The 19,326-nt window shown below is 38.9% G+C and overlaps 1 protein-coding gene across 11 annotated transcripts in view; it reads right to left on the bottom strand.

Annotated features, from left to right (window-relative positions):
* Nucleotides 1-19,326, bottom strand: part of ZNF536 (zinc finger protein 536) — a 400,318-nt gene that overhangs the window by 141,631 nt on the left and 239,361 nt on the right. For 10 of the 11 annotated variants that reach the window (XM_074968700.1, XM_074968701.1, XM_074968706.1 and 7 more), the window contains 2 exons: nt 17,247-17,399; nt 255-1,832 (listed from right to left, as the gene is read on the bottom strand). In XM_074968700.1, coding sequence (XP_074824801.1) covers nt 255-1,832; nt 17,247-17,399 — 1,731 coding nt within the window. The remainder of the gene's footprint in view (nt 1-254; nt 1,833-17,246; nt 17,400-19,326) is intronic. The other variant, XM_074968696.1, reaches the window with a different exon arrangement.

The following is a 19,326-nucleotide window of genomic DNA, read 5'->3' as shown; positions in this document are numbered from 1 at the left end:
TGATTCCTAAAAAAATTGTGTAAGTGTATGCAACTCTAGACAGCACATAGAAGGCTATTCTGCTGTCAGCTACATGCTCACTGATTTATATGGAGCTGCACAAGTAATATAGTAGAATTTTGCCCACTGATTTTTTTTAACATTTATTTTAAATTTGCATTTACTAAGAAATGTGGTTAAGCATGTTTAGAGAGCAGCTTAGCGATTCGCAGGATTGTTTTCTGAAATGGTCTGAAAGAAGGTCTAAAACTTACCACACAAGTCAGGTCTCTTGATACATCCACTGCTTGCTGTGCTACTTGCAAGTCCATTAAAGGCTGCTAAGCCATCAGAGCTATAAGCTCTTAGGACTGACAACATGTTCATCTGCTTCTCAAGGACCTGTGGACCCTGTACTTGCTCAGGTTTCATCACACCTTGTGCAGTTTCATGGGAGGAAAGAAGATTCTGGCTGTGCCACTGCTTTTCTGTGTGTGGCAACCGTGGTATTAGTCCTTGTGTTGGTTGTGAGGTGACTGGGCTTTGTATATTGTCACCTCCTTCACTGCTTTCTTTATTTAGGGCAGATAAGTGCTTGTTCATAATATCTGGTTCTGTTTCAATGTCCTCATCTTCAATGTTTTCTTCCTTGGAGGATTCCATATCCTCAGATGAAGCTATGTCAGACAGGTCATCAGTAGCACTTTTATTTAGAGAGTCAGAGAGCAAAATATTTGGATCATCTTCAGATGGTGTTTTTACTTCGGGTTTGTTACTGGTGCAAGAATTTTGTGCTCCTGTGCCAACAACACCAGGATAAACACCAAACTGCTTGTAAAAGTCTGTTGTAAAATTACAAAAAGTGGAATCCATATGGCTGGGCCAGGCAGCATTCTTTTGTTCTCCCAGCATCTCTTTATTTTGTCCTTGGGTCATTTTCTCAGAAGCTGAGTCCAGCTGGCTAATCAAATTTGAAACTATTGCCTCTTTGCTGGGCTGCACTGAAGAGGAGAGCAAACTGACTTTGTTTGCTGAAGCTGAAGCCTCCCGAGATTGATCTTTGCTGTTTCCTAAAATATTATCTTTACGTTTAGCTTTGCCTAAGTGATTGGCTTGGAGATGCAAAGCCATTAATTCCATAGATGACGTTGTAAAGGAACAAAATAAGCAGCCATGCCAAGCAATATTGTCTTGAACTGTAACAGATGAACCTGGAAGTGAGGCAGCATCTGGCCTCACAGATAAGTCAAGAGGTTCATACTGTGATTTTTCAGTTTTTCTTTGTGAGGACTTGGTATTTATTTTATCCTCACTGCTCTCTGAGCCCAGAGTTTTTATGGAAAGTGAATCAGATAACACTTTATCCTTCATTTCTTTTTCTTTCTTTAAGGAACTTAAGACAAAGCTGTCCATGAAAGCTTGCAAAGACCCTTGGAAGTTCACACCATTTCCAACCATGCTCTGATATGCTCGGCCAAGTTCAGAAAAGTGTGTTCCTTTGGAAGATATGTCAGAACCCTTCATATTCTCTGAAGATACCTCAGAAGACATGCCAGCTGCTTGTACTTGTTGATCTCCAGAAGAAAGCATTCCTGATGTCCACTGCTGAGAGACCATGCCACTTCGGAAATCAATACCAGGAAGACCCTTAAAGGCTCCTCTCAGTATGTCTGGTCTAATAAACAGAGACCCTTTACTTGATGTTTCATCCTTGTGTTCCTGACTTTGAGACTGCCCAGGGAGAGGTCCAGCTCCATTCTGTCGCTCCCTGTGGTGCCGTTCCAAGTGGTATTTGAGGGATGCAGACTGAGTGCCTGCATAGTCACAATGTGGACACTTGTAAGGTTTCTCACCTGCAAATACATACAAAAAAGACAAACATTTAATATATGTTATCTGTGCTTCGGTCTATGGAATAGTGAAGAAAAATCAACGTTTGTTCTTTTAAAACAACCCCCCCCCTTCAGCTAAAATTTAAGTGATACTTTAATAGAAGATAATTTATAGTTTTAAGATCTTTTAAATGATTTTCTAGCACATGGGGCAATTCAGGAATGACATACTATCTACACACAACTGGCTATCTTTTTCTTAATGTAACATGTAAAAACTGTTGTAGAATTAAAAGCTGTGATTATGAAAATGAAGCATAACAATTTCAACCACAGTAATCATTAAAAATACAAGTTAAAAAAACAAACAAAGTATGTAACAAATGGATAGTTGCAATATTTTGTGTATACAATTGCTTTAAAATTTGTTTAAATTATACACATGGAAACCATTTTTAAAACCTAAAAATTTTATGGCACTGTTACGCAAGACTGAAATGAATGATTTAAGGCTTGCTCTGCAGTAAATCATGGATATAATTAGCAAATGGCATACTGCACAAGTAATTTATCATTATTTGGAGGGCACCATTCCAGAAGGATTCAAAGATCTGCAGACCTACTGCATTGTTTCTAAATAAAGAACTATAAATACAGATTCTATAAAATATTAATATCATTACAGTACATTAGGATTGCAGCATGTAAGAACATATAGTTAAGATAAAAAGCAGTCAATAAAATTAAAAAGAAAGTGAGTAATAAAAAGGTACAAAATATATTTACTTTCTGTATTTGAAATTAACATTTTCTACTGGTTTTTGCAGTGCTTTAAATTTGTACTAATGGCATTTCTAATGCTCCAGTAGTAAAATGTGTAATTTACCTGTAATAAACACTTTTCTAGAGAGTAACGATCAGCTTAAATATTATTTAATAAAATAAGTATTTTAAAACATATTAGATGAATTTCATGAATTAAATATATATTTGAACTCAATACTAAACTTTTATTTTTCTTGCCAGGATTTAAAAGAACTCAGAGATATTACGTATATATAAAACATTCACATACAATCATAGATTTATATATATCCACAAAGAAAATATGTCTAAATAAATGTAAATTTAAATATATGCAGAGCACTTGTTAGCAATCAAGGGTTCCTTGTAGACTTGAGTGCAGAAATACTCCCTGAAAGAGACAGGAGTTTGACAGTACTGTAAGCTTCTTTTTAATAATGGCCTGTCAATATCAGCAATTATTTCTATAAGAAACCTCAACAAGACAGGGAACTGTTTTCTCTTATGTTTTTTCTTTCCGATCTAAAAGGCAATGGCAAACCTTCTGTGAACACTACCCTGCAAATAGTTCATTGTTTTAAAATTTCTTCCAGAATAATAGTAATAGTATCATATTACATGAATTATCACACTTGTTGAAAAGCTACTAATTCTTGAGTAACCTCAAAATCCATTTAAAATAAAAATGGAAAGTTTTCAAACTTTTTAATTTTTTAAACTAAGTGCTCAAATGAGAGTTCGGTAAATACCTGGGATGTTTACACCTCTTGCTGATCATCTGAATCAGCTAAACAAGATTAAGTAAAACGAACGATCAAAATGACCCTACAGCACTATCTGAACAGGCTTACTGACCATGTACAGTAGTTGAATGTGTTCTGTCACTCAACAAGGGCTAAAGAAAATTATAAACACTCTAGCCATGTAATCCTGAGGCTAAATTATGGACACGAGGGCCCTACACTGCCCAACACCTATTGTATGATGATGCACCCTCCTCTACAAAGTTTGATTAACATGGTTCATGTAAGAGATGATAATTAACATGGCTCATACTTTAGGCCTGGGTCCACACGTTTTAACATGAGAAATCAAATTTAAAGTTTCAGTGCAACTTCTGAGTCACAAATATCGTTGGGCTCTGGAACCCCATCACTGCCCTCTTTATCAACCCAACTATTGGCTAAATTCTAGTAGGTGCTATACATGAAGAACCTACAGGCCTACCTATGCCAAGCAGTAGGAAGTACAAAGCTGAACTGGGTGATACCTATTCTGGTTTCCCCTCAAACCCAGAGAGACTATTCTGCAGGCCATCTTCTACTGAAATCATTTTATGGCAGGGAAAAGGATCAGAGGTCATGTTCTGCATATTTGTATGCATCTATGCCCTGAAATGGCAATGGCCTCTATGCACATACTCTCATGCAAATTATTAATTTCAGGAGCATGAATATTCTGTGATAGCTCTGCTCCTGGCAAAAATACAGACACAAACATTAACATTCATTTTACAGCATACTTGTACTCCAAGTTTTGGAGCCATTTCATGTTGTCCCAGAGCTTTGGTTCTATTTGTTACAATCAATCTAATACTCTTTGACACAACTTATGGATTTAAAGCACTGTCTAAGAGCCAATCGTGTGCTGCAGAGAAAAAACTCTAGAAACCTTGGGTAGCTCAATGCCTGCATTTTCTAATCCCCCTTCCTCTTAACTGAAAAATCTCTTCCATGGTACCACCTATACCTGTGGAAATGTTTACATGCAGTTACTTTTACCTTTTACATTTATAGTAACTCTAGCTGATGGATATATGTGCTCACTTCAAGCGGCATCATTAGAAATTATGTTCTACCATTGCAGATGCTGCATAAACTGTTGGATAACATGCATCTGCAATGATGAGACACATCCTACAACGTAGGCTGCACTAATGATCCTATACACATCTCAGGAGGTGCTTAAGGCAATAAGTATATTTAATAATGGGTGCAAGAAAATTAATATGCTAACTAGAGGAAATACTAATACTAATATGCTTTGCACTTATAAAGTATCTTCCATCCAAAGCATTCTGCACTGACAACATTCTTTTATTTTTAATTGCTGAGCCCTGAAGATATTCAATTTTCCCCACCTTTTCAAAGGCCCCACAGCAGAGTTCCCTTCAACAGAGGAGGCCTGGACACAGCTCCCAACACATTCCATCAAGACTAGTCGGTAAGAGACCACCCACTGAGACAGCGTGATTAAAATTGCAAATTTCCGTTAGAGTTGAGTCCACTACCACTGTAATCCTCCCATCTCTTGCCAGGCTGGGAACAAGGATTTAAATGAAGACTCAATCTCTGACCTATCACACAGCGACACATTGAGTCACCTTTGGCTTACCAAACTGGGCAAGGGAAATAGTACACCTGAAAACAATTTTTTCCAATCAAAATACCTAAAGTAATTATTACCCTTTAAGGACATCCACTTACAAAATTAATTACTGCTATTTCAGAGGCTGGTGTTAGGGGGAAAAATACATCTTCAAACCTGTTAAATTTAGATTCTCCACCAACCTCTAAATTAAAGAATTGGTCACACGTATTTAAATGGCATTCAAATCTCCAATTTGACAACCAATATGCCAAATTTCAGCCCTAGTGTGATTTGCAACAGTGAAGTTATGAACTACTGAAACTTCCCCTCCCCCACCAAAGATGTATAATGAAAAAATAGCCAGAAACTGAATGTCCGTGATTCTGCCAGGTATCTTAATAATACTTCCTCAAGGAAGACTAAGTGGGACAAGAATGCTGGGCGTGGTTCTGTTAGAAGAATATTTGTTTGTATCTAATACTTTGAAAAATGTTTCAGAGAGCTCATCCTCATGTAATGATTACCCAGTAACACTGCCAAGAACAGAGTCTGGATGAGATATTTAACACTTAATTTCAGTTTACATAAATTAAAGTTGCTATGTGGGGTTTTTTTTTCAAATGTCTGATATGTTCAAGAGTCGTTTGTAATTCAGAATGGGACTTATTCTCTTGATCTTGCTAATTCCGACTGCTGTTTGCAATTGCACAAGCTTTTTCATAACCTTGTTAAAAACGATCCCAATACATGGTATAAAAACCATGGATATAGAAGCTATCTAAGCAGCATAATCAGAGTTTTCATCTGTCTAACATCTGATTTACAAGGCATAAGTCATATCACAGAATTATTTTACATCAGGATATGGTAAAATTAAAGACTGCTGTAAAAACTTTATAAACTCCTGGTAGACAACTGGAAACAGACATATTGCCCAATGCAAACAGTGTCTAAGTATACAACACTGCATGAGCAACATGGATGTATAACCTATTCAGGCTACTACCAGTTCCACCTGCTGTCCTTATGTGCAATCTAATCATTTTATGCAAAGGAATAACCTATTTTTTAGTTGTACATGGAGGCCACTGCCAGATTATTCCTAAGGTAAGAAAGAACAATTATGATCATCTAGACCAGTGGTGGGCAACCTGCGGCCTACGAGCCACACGCGGCCCCTCAGGGTAATCCGCTGGCAGGTTGCAGGACAGTTTGTTTACATTGACCATCTGCAGGCATGGCCCCCTGAAGCTCCCTGTGGACGGTCAATGTAAACAAACTGTCTCGCGGTCTACCAGCGGATTACCCTGATGGGCTGCGTGTGGCTCGTGGGCCGCAGGTTGCTCACCACTGATCTAGACTGATCTTGTGCAAAACGTAAGCCAAACAACCTCACACAATAATTACAGCATCAAGCATACATGTTAGAAAGATAACCAGTCTCGACTTAAATATTTCAAGTGATGAAGAATCCACCATGGCTCTAGGTAAACTGTTCCAAAAATAATTACCCTCAATGTTCAAAATGTATGCTTTATTGCTTGTATGAATTTGTCTAGATTCAACTTCCAACCATTGGATCATTATGACTTTTTCTGCTAGATTAAAAATTTGTACTTACTGCTATCAGCTTCTCCATTTTTCTATTTTTTTGATTTGGGGTTTTAAAACTTTTGATTATTTCTTACATCTCCCTTCTTAACCAGGATGATTTTTTTTAACCAAAGAAGCCTTCTTAGATAATGTACACATGGACCTGCCCTTTGATCACCAGGCCAACCCTCTTTAATGCTCTTCCATTATGCAGTGGTCTCTCCCCTTAATAGCAATCATTGATAGGCACATCCACCTCACATCCAATGCTCTTGCAGCTGGCAGAGAATTTTCTGCCAGCCCCCACAGGCAATGGACATCCAGAATTTGATTGCATGTACTTCGGCATAAGAAATAGTTATTGTCTTTTACAGTAAGCATCATGAAATCAAACAGCTTATAAGTCCAGTGAATATTGTTTAACAAAAACATTGAAAACATCTTATAGCTTTTTTAATAATAGGACTGGTTATTGATAACCTATTTTATCCATTGTACAGTAGATATTTTAAAAATGAATTGCTGTATGATTTAATTAGTTCATTATTATGCCTATTCTTACACAGTAATTTCTTTTATCATTCTAATCATTCACTTCACACTTTTTAAGCCAAATGGAATATCAAAGGTTCTGTAGGATTATTTTTGGATCATGCACATGTTCACCACAAAATTAATCTGTTTGTCAGAAATATCAGTTGACTACTACTTCTCTTTACTCCCTAGTATTTTAACTAAATATGTAAGACGTAAATACCCCCTTTCTCCCAAAAAAGTATTTGATGCTTCTGACTCAGTAACTTAAGAGTTTTCATTGTATCATGCCACACACAGTAAAAGATTTTAATTTTTGTAAAGTTGTATAATTGAACATTTTCATTTATTTACATCCCATCTCTGATATTTAGTCTTTCTACATGTCTTTACTTAGTTAACACATGGGGAGATAAATATGGTTGTTCCTTTGCAGTGAAGCTTCAGTACATTAATATAAACTGTACACTAATTCCCCCAAAGCATATATATGTTGTAAACCTGAAGACTTTTTACACAGCTGCTTATTGCTAAACAGTGCCTTGTCCAGAAGGGGACAATCTGTGTCTCTAATTGCTGTCACTGAAGCTGAGATTCATTATGTGACTTTCCCATTAAAATGTGAGCATTAATTTGTATAATGAAATATCACCCACTGCAGTGTTCATTAGCCATGCCCTACTGTATACTGCACATTGTTAGCTACCTAGAAACTGTAGTTAATTTCACTAATGGATATTTCCCTACTTAGTGTTTGGTAGGAAATTTATACTGTACCATTACCTCTTAAACTTTTAAGGAAATTTAAATTCAATCAATTATTTTCAACAAAAGTTTGGGACGTCATTAAGGCAGGAAAGGCAAGCTGCACAATGTTAAGGATGGGAAATCTGGAGAAATCTAGAGAAATGAAAAGTCCTTTTCGTTCATCTTACAAATGTAAGAATAAAGGATGTTCAATACCAACATTGTCTCCTTTTGGAGCACACAGCCCCATTTTCCTTAATCATTCATATTGCTCATCCCACTAGACGTACCTTGAGAGAATGGCAACAGCCAGTCTCTTTTTAGGAAGAAAATGTGAGTTGAATTCATTTAAAACAGCACCATTTTTAGTGTATTCCATCAGATCATCTAAGCATTTTTCAAAATTGCACTGTTGCATTTCCAAGAGAAAAAACAGTCACAGTATAAGATATGCATGATTTAGACTATTCATGATGTATACTACAGGTCAGTCTCTCAACCTGCTAAGCATTTTTGCCCCTATCGCTTCCTTTCATAGGTGTAGGGCCAAATTCTCAAGCCCACTCATACACATGGCTTTATTCTATGTTCCTTACCTGGGTGACATGAACGTAAAAGTCAGGGTTTGAGCACACATGAATGCTTGGTGCAAACCTTGACTTTGTGTAAACGAACAGCGGTTCTTGAATGCCTACATTGAGAACATGCAAAGGTACTTGTGCAAGTTTGAAAATTTGCCTCTAGATAACACGCTGATAAGCAGTGGCAGAGTATAATATATTTTTATTTTTATGACTTTATGTGCTCTCCAAGCCCAATTCTGTAAGAAGATGGGTACCTGCAGCTCATTAATTTCTTTTGGAGTTGAGGGTTCTCTGGAAGTCGTGGACGGTGTTCAGCACCTTACAGGGTATAAACCTCCATGTATTCTGCGGACTATCTATCTAAGGTACATACCACAGTATCTGAGCACCACTTAAACTTTAATGTATCTATCCTGACAACACCCCTGAAAGATAGGGAGGTATTATCATTTTACATATTGGCTCCTGATGCACAGAGAGGCTAAGTAACCTGTCCAAGGTCACACAGGAAGTTGGTGGCAGAGCAGACACTTTAACCTAGATCTCTGGCCAGTGCTCTAGCCACCATCCCTCCACTCCATTCAAGTACCACTATTGATATTTTACTTGAATGACTGTCCTTAAAAATAATGTTGAGCATTCTAATTCCCATAAGGGTGGCAGCAGAGAATAGAATCAATACTCTAAAGGATGACTACATAACCCATGAGTGGAGTCATATCCAACCAAGTAAAGTACCCAGCATGTCAAACTCTCCACTCAAACACACTGTATTTTATTAGTAATATCCCAGTTTGCACTTGCATACTTTATCTGCATTTTCATTTAGTTTTTGTAAGCTATTTTGGGGATATTCAGATGTAGAGTGGATAGAATGACATCACATGACTATATTAAAGAATGTTCTTGTTTTTACTATGATTTAAGGAAACTAGGATTTAGCTAATTAATTTATTGGTATGCTTAATATCAGTTATTACTAGCATGGTATAATTTTAGACACAGAGTCAAATTCTTATTCACGATTCTTTAATTTCTTTGACTTAATGGAGTCACTCCTGATTTCCACTGATACAAATGAAGATCAGAATTAGCTGCAATGCGTTTGCAGCTGTGTGATTCCATTCTTATACCACTTAGCTTTTATAAACAATATGTTTGTGAGAGTCACATCTGACCATGGTGGTATTCTTACCAAGCACAAAATATCCACAGACTTCTGAATCATGCAAGCTCAGAAGATAGATGTTCTACAGCAAGGATGACCTATTTAACAGAATGGTCAAGCTGCTATAGAAAGCAGTAACCCCAAACCAACAAAAACCTCTTCAGCAAGAAGCTGTGAGGGTAGAACAGAAGCAAATGAGCTCTCCACTTCCTTAGGGAACAATTCCCTTTTCTTGGGATTGTCTGACCAGCTGATCAGGCTGCAGGGATCAAGCATGCAGTAAAGTCCTCTCTACTGCACTAAAGCAAATAGTTCTGTGGAAGCAAGAAACTAAGGGCCCTCTCCCCAATTAGACAGGATAACATAAACAAATAACCTAGAAATGATACCGGGGGATCATCTGCACACACCCACCCCTTCTGATCTGATCTTCTGATGTAAAGGAGCTATCTCTGCATTAAAGCCCCTTCCTCCATCATTACTGGAGTTACTCTAAGAAACCGCCCCTTTCTCCAGTTACTTTGGGAGGGCGGCGGCGAGTGGCGGTGGGGGGAGAGAATTCTTCTTCCTCTCACAGGGCAGCCAAATATCGATGTGACATGCTCCCTTTAAAACTCCTTCCTGACTGAATATTGTTCAGTCAGCCGGAGAAGAACTAATCTCGGCATTAAGATGTTGGGATTCAACTGAGCCTGCCCAGTGAAGCTGTGTACTTTTTTCTGCAATACATCAGTTAGCTTTTATAGCTTTATGAGCACCTTGCCCCAACCCTCCAGCATCATGACGCAACAGTCTCTGTGGCATGAGGGTGGCTAGAAAAGTCTAGAAGCAGGTTGCTATAACTATCTGGAAGCTGGCTACCTCATTCTGCGACAGATCCATCACTAACCAATTTGGTGCTAGAAAGTCAACTGTGAGTAAAATGGTGGCAGAGGCTTCTGAGGCAATAGGGAGTGTGATTTAGTCAAAGGCGATGGGCATAAACAATAGCCCTGAAGTAACTGCCTGTTTTAAGAGAATGGGGTTTCTAAACTGTGCCAGGGCCCTTGATGGGATTCAGATGCCCCTAGTTTGCCCTCCTTAAGGAGCATATGAGTACATAAATCACAAAGGGTACTTCTTCATTATTATGCAGAACCTTGTAGACCAAAGAGGCTGATTTATGGATGCCAACATGAGCTGTACTGGAAATGTTCATGATGCCAGGGTTTTCGGACGGTCAGGAATCTACATTCATGGACAGGCTGGGACACAATTCCCACCAAATGACATTGTCATAAATGGAGTTACTATCCCCACTGTTATCCTGGGGGACTCTGTGTAACTCCTTTTGCCTTGGCTTATGAGACCATATCTTGATTTCAGAGGGCCTGGCAAAAGACGGTTCAGTTACACACTCAGCAGGTACAGAATGGCAGTTGACTGTGCGCTTGGCAGACTGAAATCCTGCTGGTGCTGTTTACAGATGTTTGGATGTCTGTGTCATCAGTGCTGCCTGCAGTAGTGTGTCTTGCTGTTGTCTTCATGATCTTCGTGAAGCCAAAAGTGAGCCATTTGCCCCGAATGAATCTCTGACAGTAATGGATTGCTGACTACTACACTCAGCCAGAAAGTGCATCTATCACAGCTTGAACAGGATGCACCCTGGCAACAAAAATCAGGGGTGCTCTGTGCTCCCATATTATGGACTTGCACAGGCGATGGAAGATGGAGAATAGATAGCTTAGGGATGTTTTTGTACAGCAATGCTTACAGTACACACATCATAGCACTGAGGTACTGTCACATCACACAATGAAGGGGAGGGTACTGTCACTATATGCAGTGAATGTGGGCGTTGATATGAAATTTTCTTATGGATGAAATGGCTGTTTATGAAAGTGGGGCTGAGCATTTACATTATGGATTGTTGTACATAGATGTACTCAGAAATTGTGTCTGGATGCAAGTTCTCTATTGTGCCTTACTGTGGGTTTATCTTTATTCTTCAAATGCACATTGTATGATGTAGTGATGACAATAAACTTTCTTAATTAAATAATTTGTGAACATGGATGTATTACAAAAAAACCACAATATTATAGCATTTCAGGCAGCCCAGCTGCCATTAGAACATCAAAACTCAGTAATAAACCCACAGCAAAACCAGAAATAAATCAAAGTGCATAAACCAAACAGTGCAAAGTGCAAACATTGAGCCAGTACCATCAAAACAATCTCTTAAATCTGTGTGTCCTCTGGCATGTTCTCCTTTCCCTTTCTTGTGCATTTAGCATGAACTTGACATCACTGCATGGGTGTGGAGGCTTGCAAGGGAGAGAGGGACAGCATGGGGGCAGAAGTATGCTGGGAGAAAGGGGGCCCTGAACTGGAGTAGAAGACTGCAGGGGGTAGATTTGCCCTGTCCAGCTGCTGTTAAAGCCTGGTTGCATGGGCCACCCAACCATGGAATTGTCCAAAGTGTTCCTGGGTCTGTAGCACATGGTAGCAATTCTCTCCTCCAGCTCTATAGCCTGCCTGTTCTTTTCATCTTGCCTTTCTATTTGCCATGAATCGTCCTCTCTGTGGTATTGCACTTGCTTTTTGACCCTGTCCAGAATGTCAAACATAAGCTCATCACAGAAAATCTTCCTCTTTGACCAGTCCATGATGCTACGGAGACCTGGGCTTCCGCTGCAATGTGTCTGAGCTGCTGAGGTACAATGGCCAGTTGAGGGACCTGCAAGCAGACATAAAAGAGAACATTATTGTCTCAGTAATTCACAGATGACTCAGGGCATGAGAACAGGAAAAATCCTTGTGGAATTTGACGGCCAAAAGATGATACTTTGTGAGATCCCATAAGCTTCAGACATCAGAAGCTCTGTGGACACAACCAGGTTAACAGCAATGAAAAGAGGGCACAGGGAATGGTAAGTTAAAAATCACAATTGGTTTACTTTAGAAATTGCAGACCACTTTGAGGAGTGGGTGGACCATGGCGTACTACACAAGCCCTCTCTATCATTTCAGACATTCCATATTTTGGAGGACATAACAATTCTTGTGGTTCCAGAATGGCAAAGGGACATTTTATTCCAAGCTGCTGGTGGCAAGCCAGTCGTGTATGCCACATAAGTTTTCAAACTTATGGTGACTGAAGAGCACATCTACGAGTGGAGTGGGCTGGGCAGCTACCCATGTGGCACCCCAAAATATATCCTTCCCCAAAATGTGACTATCTATCTGGAGTTCCTGCTATGGGAAAAGTTTGCCGCTATCAGCACCTGGGGCTGGGTTAAAAATCATGAGGCAATCAACAGGATGCTCCGTTAGTGTGTGTGTAACCCACACACCTTCTGGGTGTGCTGTTCTGTCTCATCTAGTGGCACTGAAACCACTTAAAGAGAAAGATGAAGTGAGTCTGCTCTACAGCCTTAGTTAAGAGCCAGTTGGCTTTTAGCTCATGTGGTAACAGCTCATGCACTAAGCTCCAGAGGTCCCAGGTTCGATGACCGGGGTCTGTCGGTGTTACATCTGCATGGATTACTGCCTCCCAACAGCTTCGAATACAGCCTGTTATGACTGCATGCAAACACATACACTAATATGGACTTGCCAAGAACTCCATTACCCCTCGGCACATTTCTAGACTGAATACAACCCCCCACCTGTATTTTGGACAAATGATTTAGTCACCCATGGGCTATAGGGACTACATTAGCTTAAACGGACTACACTTGTTAATATACAAGTAAATTTCACCCTTCCCTCCTACAGGACATTGATTACAGGTGGCTTGTTAAACCTTTAGGCTGATATGGAGTGGCGTAGTAATACGGAAGGCAATATAAAGTTCACATTTTTCATACCCTGGCATGTTGTAGCAAGAATGTGTAAGTTTCTATTAAAACTTTTTAAATGCTTGTTTCACTGTTTGCACTTCCCATTCTCCATTCTGAATTCCATAAGGTGGTGGTGGTGGGGACGGACGGGAGGAACGCTAAGCTGTTGGTGTGCAATCTGCCATTAACAAATACATGCTGCTACCCAGGGCTGGTAATAACGTTTGCATTGGTTCATAAACTGGAAATCCCTCCCATTACTATGTTCATAAAAACAAAAATGGAGCCAGACACTTACCAGGCGCAAAGGTGACTTCTGCTTCTTCAGTTTCTGTTCAGGTTCCATGGTGGATTGCAATTCTGGAGACAGGAGGGGAGGCACTGAAAAGCTCCTCCAAATAGGGATCCAGGATTTTCTGCAGCTGCTCCAACAGCAAAGCCTCCTCAGGGACCAGTCTCAGCACCAGAATCATTTCGGTAGCCTCTTCCAGCACCTGCTGGATCCCCTCCAGTCCTGTTCTAGATTCAGAGGTGAGACAGTCACCATCTTGGCTGATCAGGCTGCTGTGGGTCAGTGTTCAGTGCATTACCCAGCGCTTGGTCAAACTCCTCGTAAAAGAGGCAGGATGACAGTGAGTTCCCAAAGATGTGGTTCTCATCCCTGGCTTTCTGATAGTTGGTTTTGAACTGCTTAGTCTTCTCCCAACATTGGTCACTGGTCCAGTGAATTCCCAACGCTGCCATCTTCTTCACTATTTCCTGGCACACATGGTCATCAAACTTTTTGCTTGCCTTGCATCAGAAATTCACCAAAATCTGGCTGTGCTCCCATGCCCACGAAGCAGCACAATTGGCAAAGGACTTCTTCTGGTTGGTATCCATTGCAAACACAGGAGACGGTTCAGTGTGTTTGCAGCTCAGTAGTCAGAATAAAATGCAAGGCTTAAATGCCAAGCTATTGTACTTGAACAAGGGGAAGTTGCTTCCATTTCTTGGGAGTTGACTGGCTACTCTTGGGACAGAGAGGACAAAGAGCACTGACCTACAGGACTGTAGGGCATCACCGAGCAGATACTCAGGGCATAAGGCCAGCGGGTCTGGGCCCAAACTGTGTCCACACTACAAACTAATGGGGTTTGGGCCCCAAACCCTGCAGGACCCAGACTTGAACACTCCACTTCTGCGGGTTCCTGGGGCTTGGGCACAGGCCTGAATCAGACAGATTAGTGTGTAGACAGAAGGGGGGTCATGCTTGAGCCCGAGCCCGGGTTTACAATGCAGTGTAGTCACACTGTGAGTTGGTGTTGGCTGGGGCACCAAGCCATTCTACCTCTGTGCCTCCAAACACCCACACATTGGAAGGAACCTAACTTTTTCTAAATTGCTTAAGCTCATCTCTGACAAGCAGGTGCCATGAGAACAAGAGCAGTAATTGAGTTAATGTAGTGGAGAAATACAGTGAAGTGGGTTTTTTATCAGTCAGTTATATGATCCTGACATATAATAAAGACAGAGTGTGATATAAAATGCAGGAAACTGACAAAATACAGTCACAGACAAGTATAAAACCACCAATATAATATCTGCTTAATAATTGGTATCTATTACATCATTTCCATTTACTGCATAACAACTTAATTTTGGTTTAATAACTCTTGTAATTTGCCATTTTATAATGTTTATTATGACTATTTATAATATGTAACCATGCACTGTTTCATTTAAACATACTCTTCTCATAATTTTAGAAATACTTTGTTCTTAGTTCAGTGGAAATTGATCTTTATCTATTTTAATATTATTATGCTTTTTTAAATAAATTGCAAACATTGTTTGCATGGTCTATATGATGTTTCCCCAAATCATTTTCTTTTCTTTATTTACATGAAGGTTTATCTTTTTGTTTTGATTTTGTAAGTAAATTTTAAAGCACAATTTTTATGGAATATTTCCATTGTAATTCACTTATTGTCCATGAATTCTGAGCCACAAATACTGAATGCATAATCAGTGTCATCTTTAAAACAACAAAACAGAATGAAAACTTAATTTTAATAAGTTGTTGGTAGAGGAAGGAAAGAGGACTGCAGTCACGTTATTTTAAAATATTTTCTCTATAAATCTTCCATTACAAAGGGTTAAAATAGTTTAAAACTTATGCTTACAAGACTCCTTTAAAATAATGTAATTACTATTTATTTACTTTTATTATAGCACTGAATGAAGGGATCAGTGTTCCATTGTGTTAGGAATGGTACAAACTCTAAACAAGTAGTAAAGAGACAATCCTAAAGTGTTTACTTTCTATATGAATTAAACAATGTTAAAGCCAAATTTTCAAAGTGACCTTAAAAGCAGCCTCTATATAGTCAACCATTGTACCACAATTCAAAGACACAAGGAGAAGAGATAAGACATAAGCTCCATCTGTTCCTTTCAATTTCCTGTTTTTGCTGATTTTCAGCCCTTCCAGTCATATTTTCAAAAGCAGCCTGTCCACTTGCATACCCAATAATGCAGTGTCAAGTTTGTGCGCTCCAGAATGACATGTTTGCATGCAAACAGGTTAGACACCTAAATGATTGATTTGGGTACACAAATAGCATTTGCATATGAAAAAAACATACCCTGTAGAATGAAAAAATGACAAAGATAATAAACTCAAGAGAGACAGCTGGAAAGTATTTCCTAATCCTGTTCATTGTGTCTATGAACTTAGAAGTGTATGCACCATTGGCTCCATGCATTCTAAAATAACTGGGGTGTTACTGGCAGCGAAAATCCTGGATGACCACACATTTTAGCCACTCAAATTACCCAACAGGCTATCCTGCTGAATAGGAAAGAAAGAACCACACCTGCCAATGAGTAGCGGAAGTGACTGTATGTGGGTAGATAATAAATGAGCTCCTGACCGCTCATGCCAGTCTCAACTTTGGACCTATCCACATGCAGCCTACACAGACCTAAGTAGTTACTATCCACAAAAGCCCTGCAATAACCCCCCATGCATGGCTTCCAGAGGAGGAGAGAGAAACGAGTCCCTGCCACCCATGTCATGTGACAAATATACTTAACTTTTGGGAGGCCTCAATCCTCCTTTTCCCACCTTGCAGAGTCTCCCAGAGTTACTGTAGGCCTGAAGAACTCAGAATATACTATCCCATACAGGCATACGGGACAAAAAAGCATCATAGGGTACTTCCACACGGCAATAAAACCTCAGAGCCTGGTCTACAGACTTGGGCTGTGGGGCTCTCTCTCAAAAAAAACCATGGCGGCAAGTCTCAGAGCCCAGGTCTACAGACTTGGCTTGTGTTACAGAGCTAAAAATGGCAGTGTAGATGTTCCCACTCAGGCTGGACCTTGGGCTCTGAAACCCAGCCTCTGACACATGGAAAGGGACTTTGGCAAGATTCTAATATTAAAATGACAAGCTATACCCATATTTAATAAAACTGAAGAAGCTAAAGTGTTCACGTACAGAGGAAGAGGTTAAAATGAGTATATTTGTGTATATCTATGATTTTATGATATTAAGAATAAATTGAACAAAAATAATAACAGCGCAAAACCATAGAGAATCCGTAATTGGAATAGGATGATTCTGTTAAAGTGGCCTTTCCCCCCCCATCTAACCATTCCTTGTATTTTTTATTTAGGAATGTTGCCATATTTCTTTGTCAACAGACTCCGAGTACCAGTCTATACTGGAAATTACAACTCCATCCATACATTTATTGCAACATCTTGACAACCCCAATCTGTTACCTTATGGTATAGAACACCCAAATTTCCCTGCACCTCTCACCTGTATGTATTCTCAAATGAACTTTTAAGTGGTGTGACGTTCTGAAAGTTTTTCCACAATATGGACAGTCTTTCATGGCAGAACCAAGGCTCCTGTCTCTCAGTAAAGCTGGCTGCTGGATTCCTACAGATCTCCCAGCTTCTTCTCCAATGTCTGAAACACAGAAATGTTCTCACATCACTTCAGCACATGTCAGAAGTTGTTCTCGCTAAAACTGCTAACACAACACAAAGTTAAACATGTCAATACTACACCTGTCTATTTCATTCTTTAAATCTGACAGAATGCTGACAATTCATGTATTTTCTTGTTATTCTCTTAAATTATTTCATCTTTCCTAACATCACTTTAAACAGCATATGGTACCTTTATATTGAACTGAATTATACAAGAAAGGAAACAGCTGTGTCAGCAGCTGGTTTGATTTCTTCTTTTGCTTAGTTCCTATTATTTTTTTCCCAAAAAAGTTTCAAAAAGTTGTTTTGTTCAATATGGTTAATTTATAATTATTATTGAAAAGCTGAGCATTTTATTGTGAAAAAGTTTGAATTAAGTATATTAAAAATTAAAAAGAACAACAGTACAGTTGTGATGATACTGGGGAAGACTGCAGAAGTGACACTGCCTCCCTTTCTGCATACAAATTGGAACAGATAATGCCACCTTTCTAACACAGTGTTCCATCATTGGAGTTAGGCTGCACAAGGCCTACTGACTGGCTTAATGTCAGGGAAAGCCAATGAAAAAGCAGGCCAGGTAAGGGGAACTTTCTCTTCCGCTTTCCTCTACATTTTCATATATGGCTGCACACACACTGTACATCTTACTGCAATAGCTTCTGTGTCTAATATGACACCATTTAAATCTTCTAATTAAAAAAAGATATTATTTTCTCATGAATTTTGAACAATATGGCTATTGGGAATATGCTTCAAGCAGGATATGAACAAAGTGAGTTACAGTTTAGGCATAAGACTGACGTGAACGTTACAAAAAAGGCAAGGTATTTTTAAAAGGTGATTATTAAAACCAAACTTATATCTCAAATTTTACTTTGTATTTATGAAGATTTCCCAAGTAATATATGACATACATGCATCAGTACAAAAGCAGAGAAAGTAGGATGGCAAATGTAGAAATTTTGAAATGGAATTACAATATTGTTACACCACAGTGGCAGAATACACAGGGGTACATATTCAGAGTTGTGAAATGTACCCCTGTGTATTCTGCCCCTGTGGTGTAACAATCTTGTAATTCCATTTCAAAATTTCTACATTTGCCATCCTACTTTCTCTGCTTTTGTACTGATGCACAGGTTAAGTTGTGTAACTCCCATTGATATTAACAGGAAACATACAGTTAAATCTTTGTGCACAGCCTTGAGAATTTTCACCATAAAGTATTGATTAAAATTGTTCCATCCTCAGCTTTTTGTTATGTAACCAAAGCTATTAGAAGATGGAATGCAATTTACACGGAGTTGTCTTTTACACAGAAATGATAGGACATAACAAAAAGTATTTAACACTTGGCTTAAGAAAAACATTCATTCAGTAGCACAGACCCCAATACTGCATTACTGAACAAGGCAACAGTAGAAATTTTAAGCAAATACCATATAATGGGCACTGTCACTATTTTGATGAAGGTTGGGGAGGATGAAAACACGAGAGTGAGACTGACAGAACAGCTAGAGCTATGGGTGAACTTGTGAATCCAGAAAAGCCTTAAGAGTCATATTTTTAATAGCAACAACAAAATGCCCTTACCTAACAAAGCTACAAACAATATAAAAAACTAATAATTAGATAACAGAAATCTAAAGTTCTAAACTCCCAGCTAGTTTTCCTCTGTGCCATATTAAATAGAAGAATAGTTTCTTTATGGAAATACAAATATTTCTATGGCTAAAATATCTGTAAAAAAAAAAAAAAAGACACCAGGAATATGCTTTGCCATATACTTGCACTCGGCCTTGTTATGGTCACTTTTTAAAAGGTGAAAAAGGATAGCTTTCTAAAGCAAATACATGCCTGACTATAGTCTCTGAAAGTTCTTAGTTCTACTTGAAATACTG

The sequence above is a fragment of the Natator depressus genome, chromosome 12 (assembly GCF_965152275.1).
Source record: "Natator depressus isolate rNatDep1 chromosome 12, rNatDep2.hap1, whole genome shotgun sequence".
NCBI lineage: Eukaryota > Metazoa > Chordata > Testudines > Cheloniidae > Natator > Natator depressus.
The sequence above is the reverse complement of the archived record's forward strand: the minus strand, read 5'-3'. Positions and strand labels throughout refer to the sequence as shown.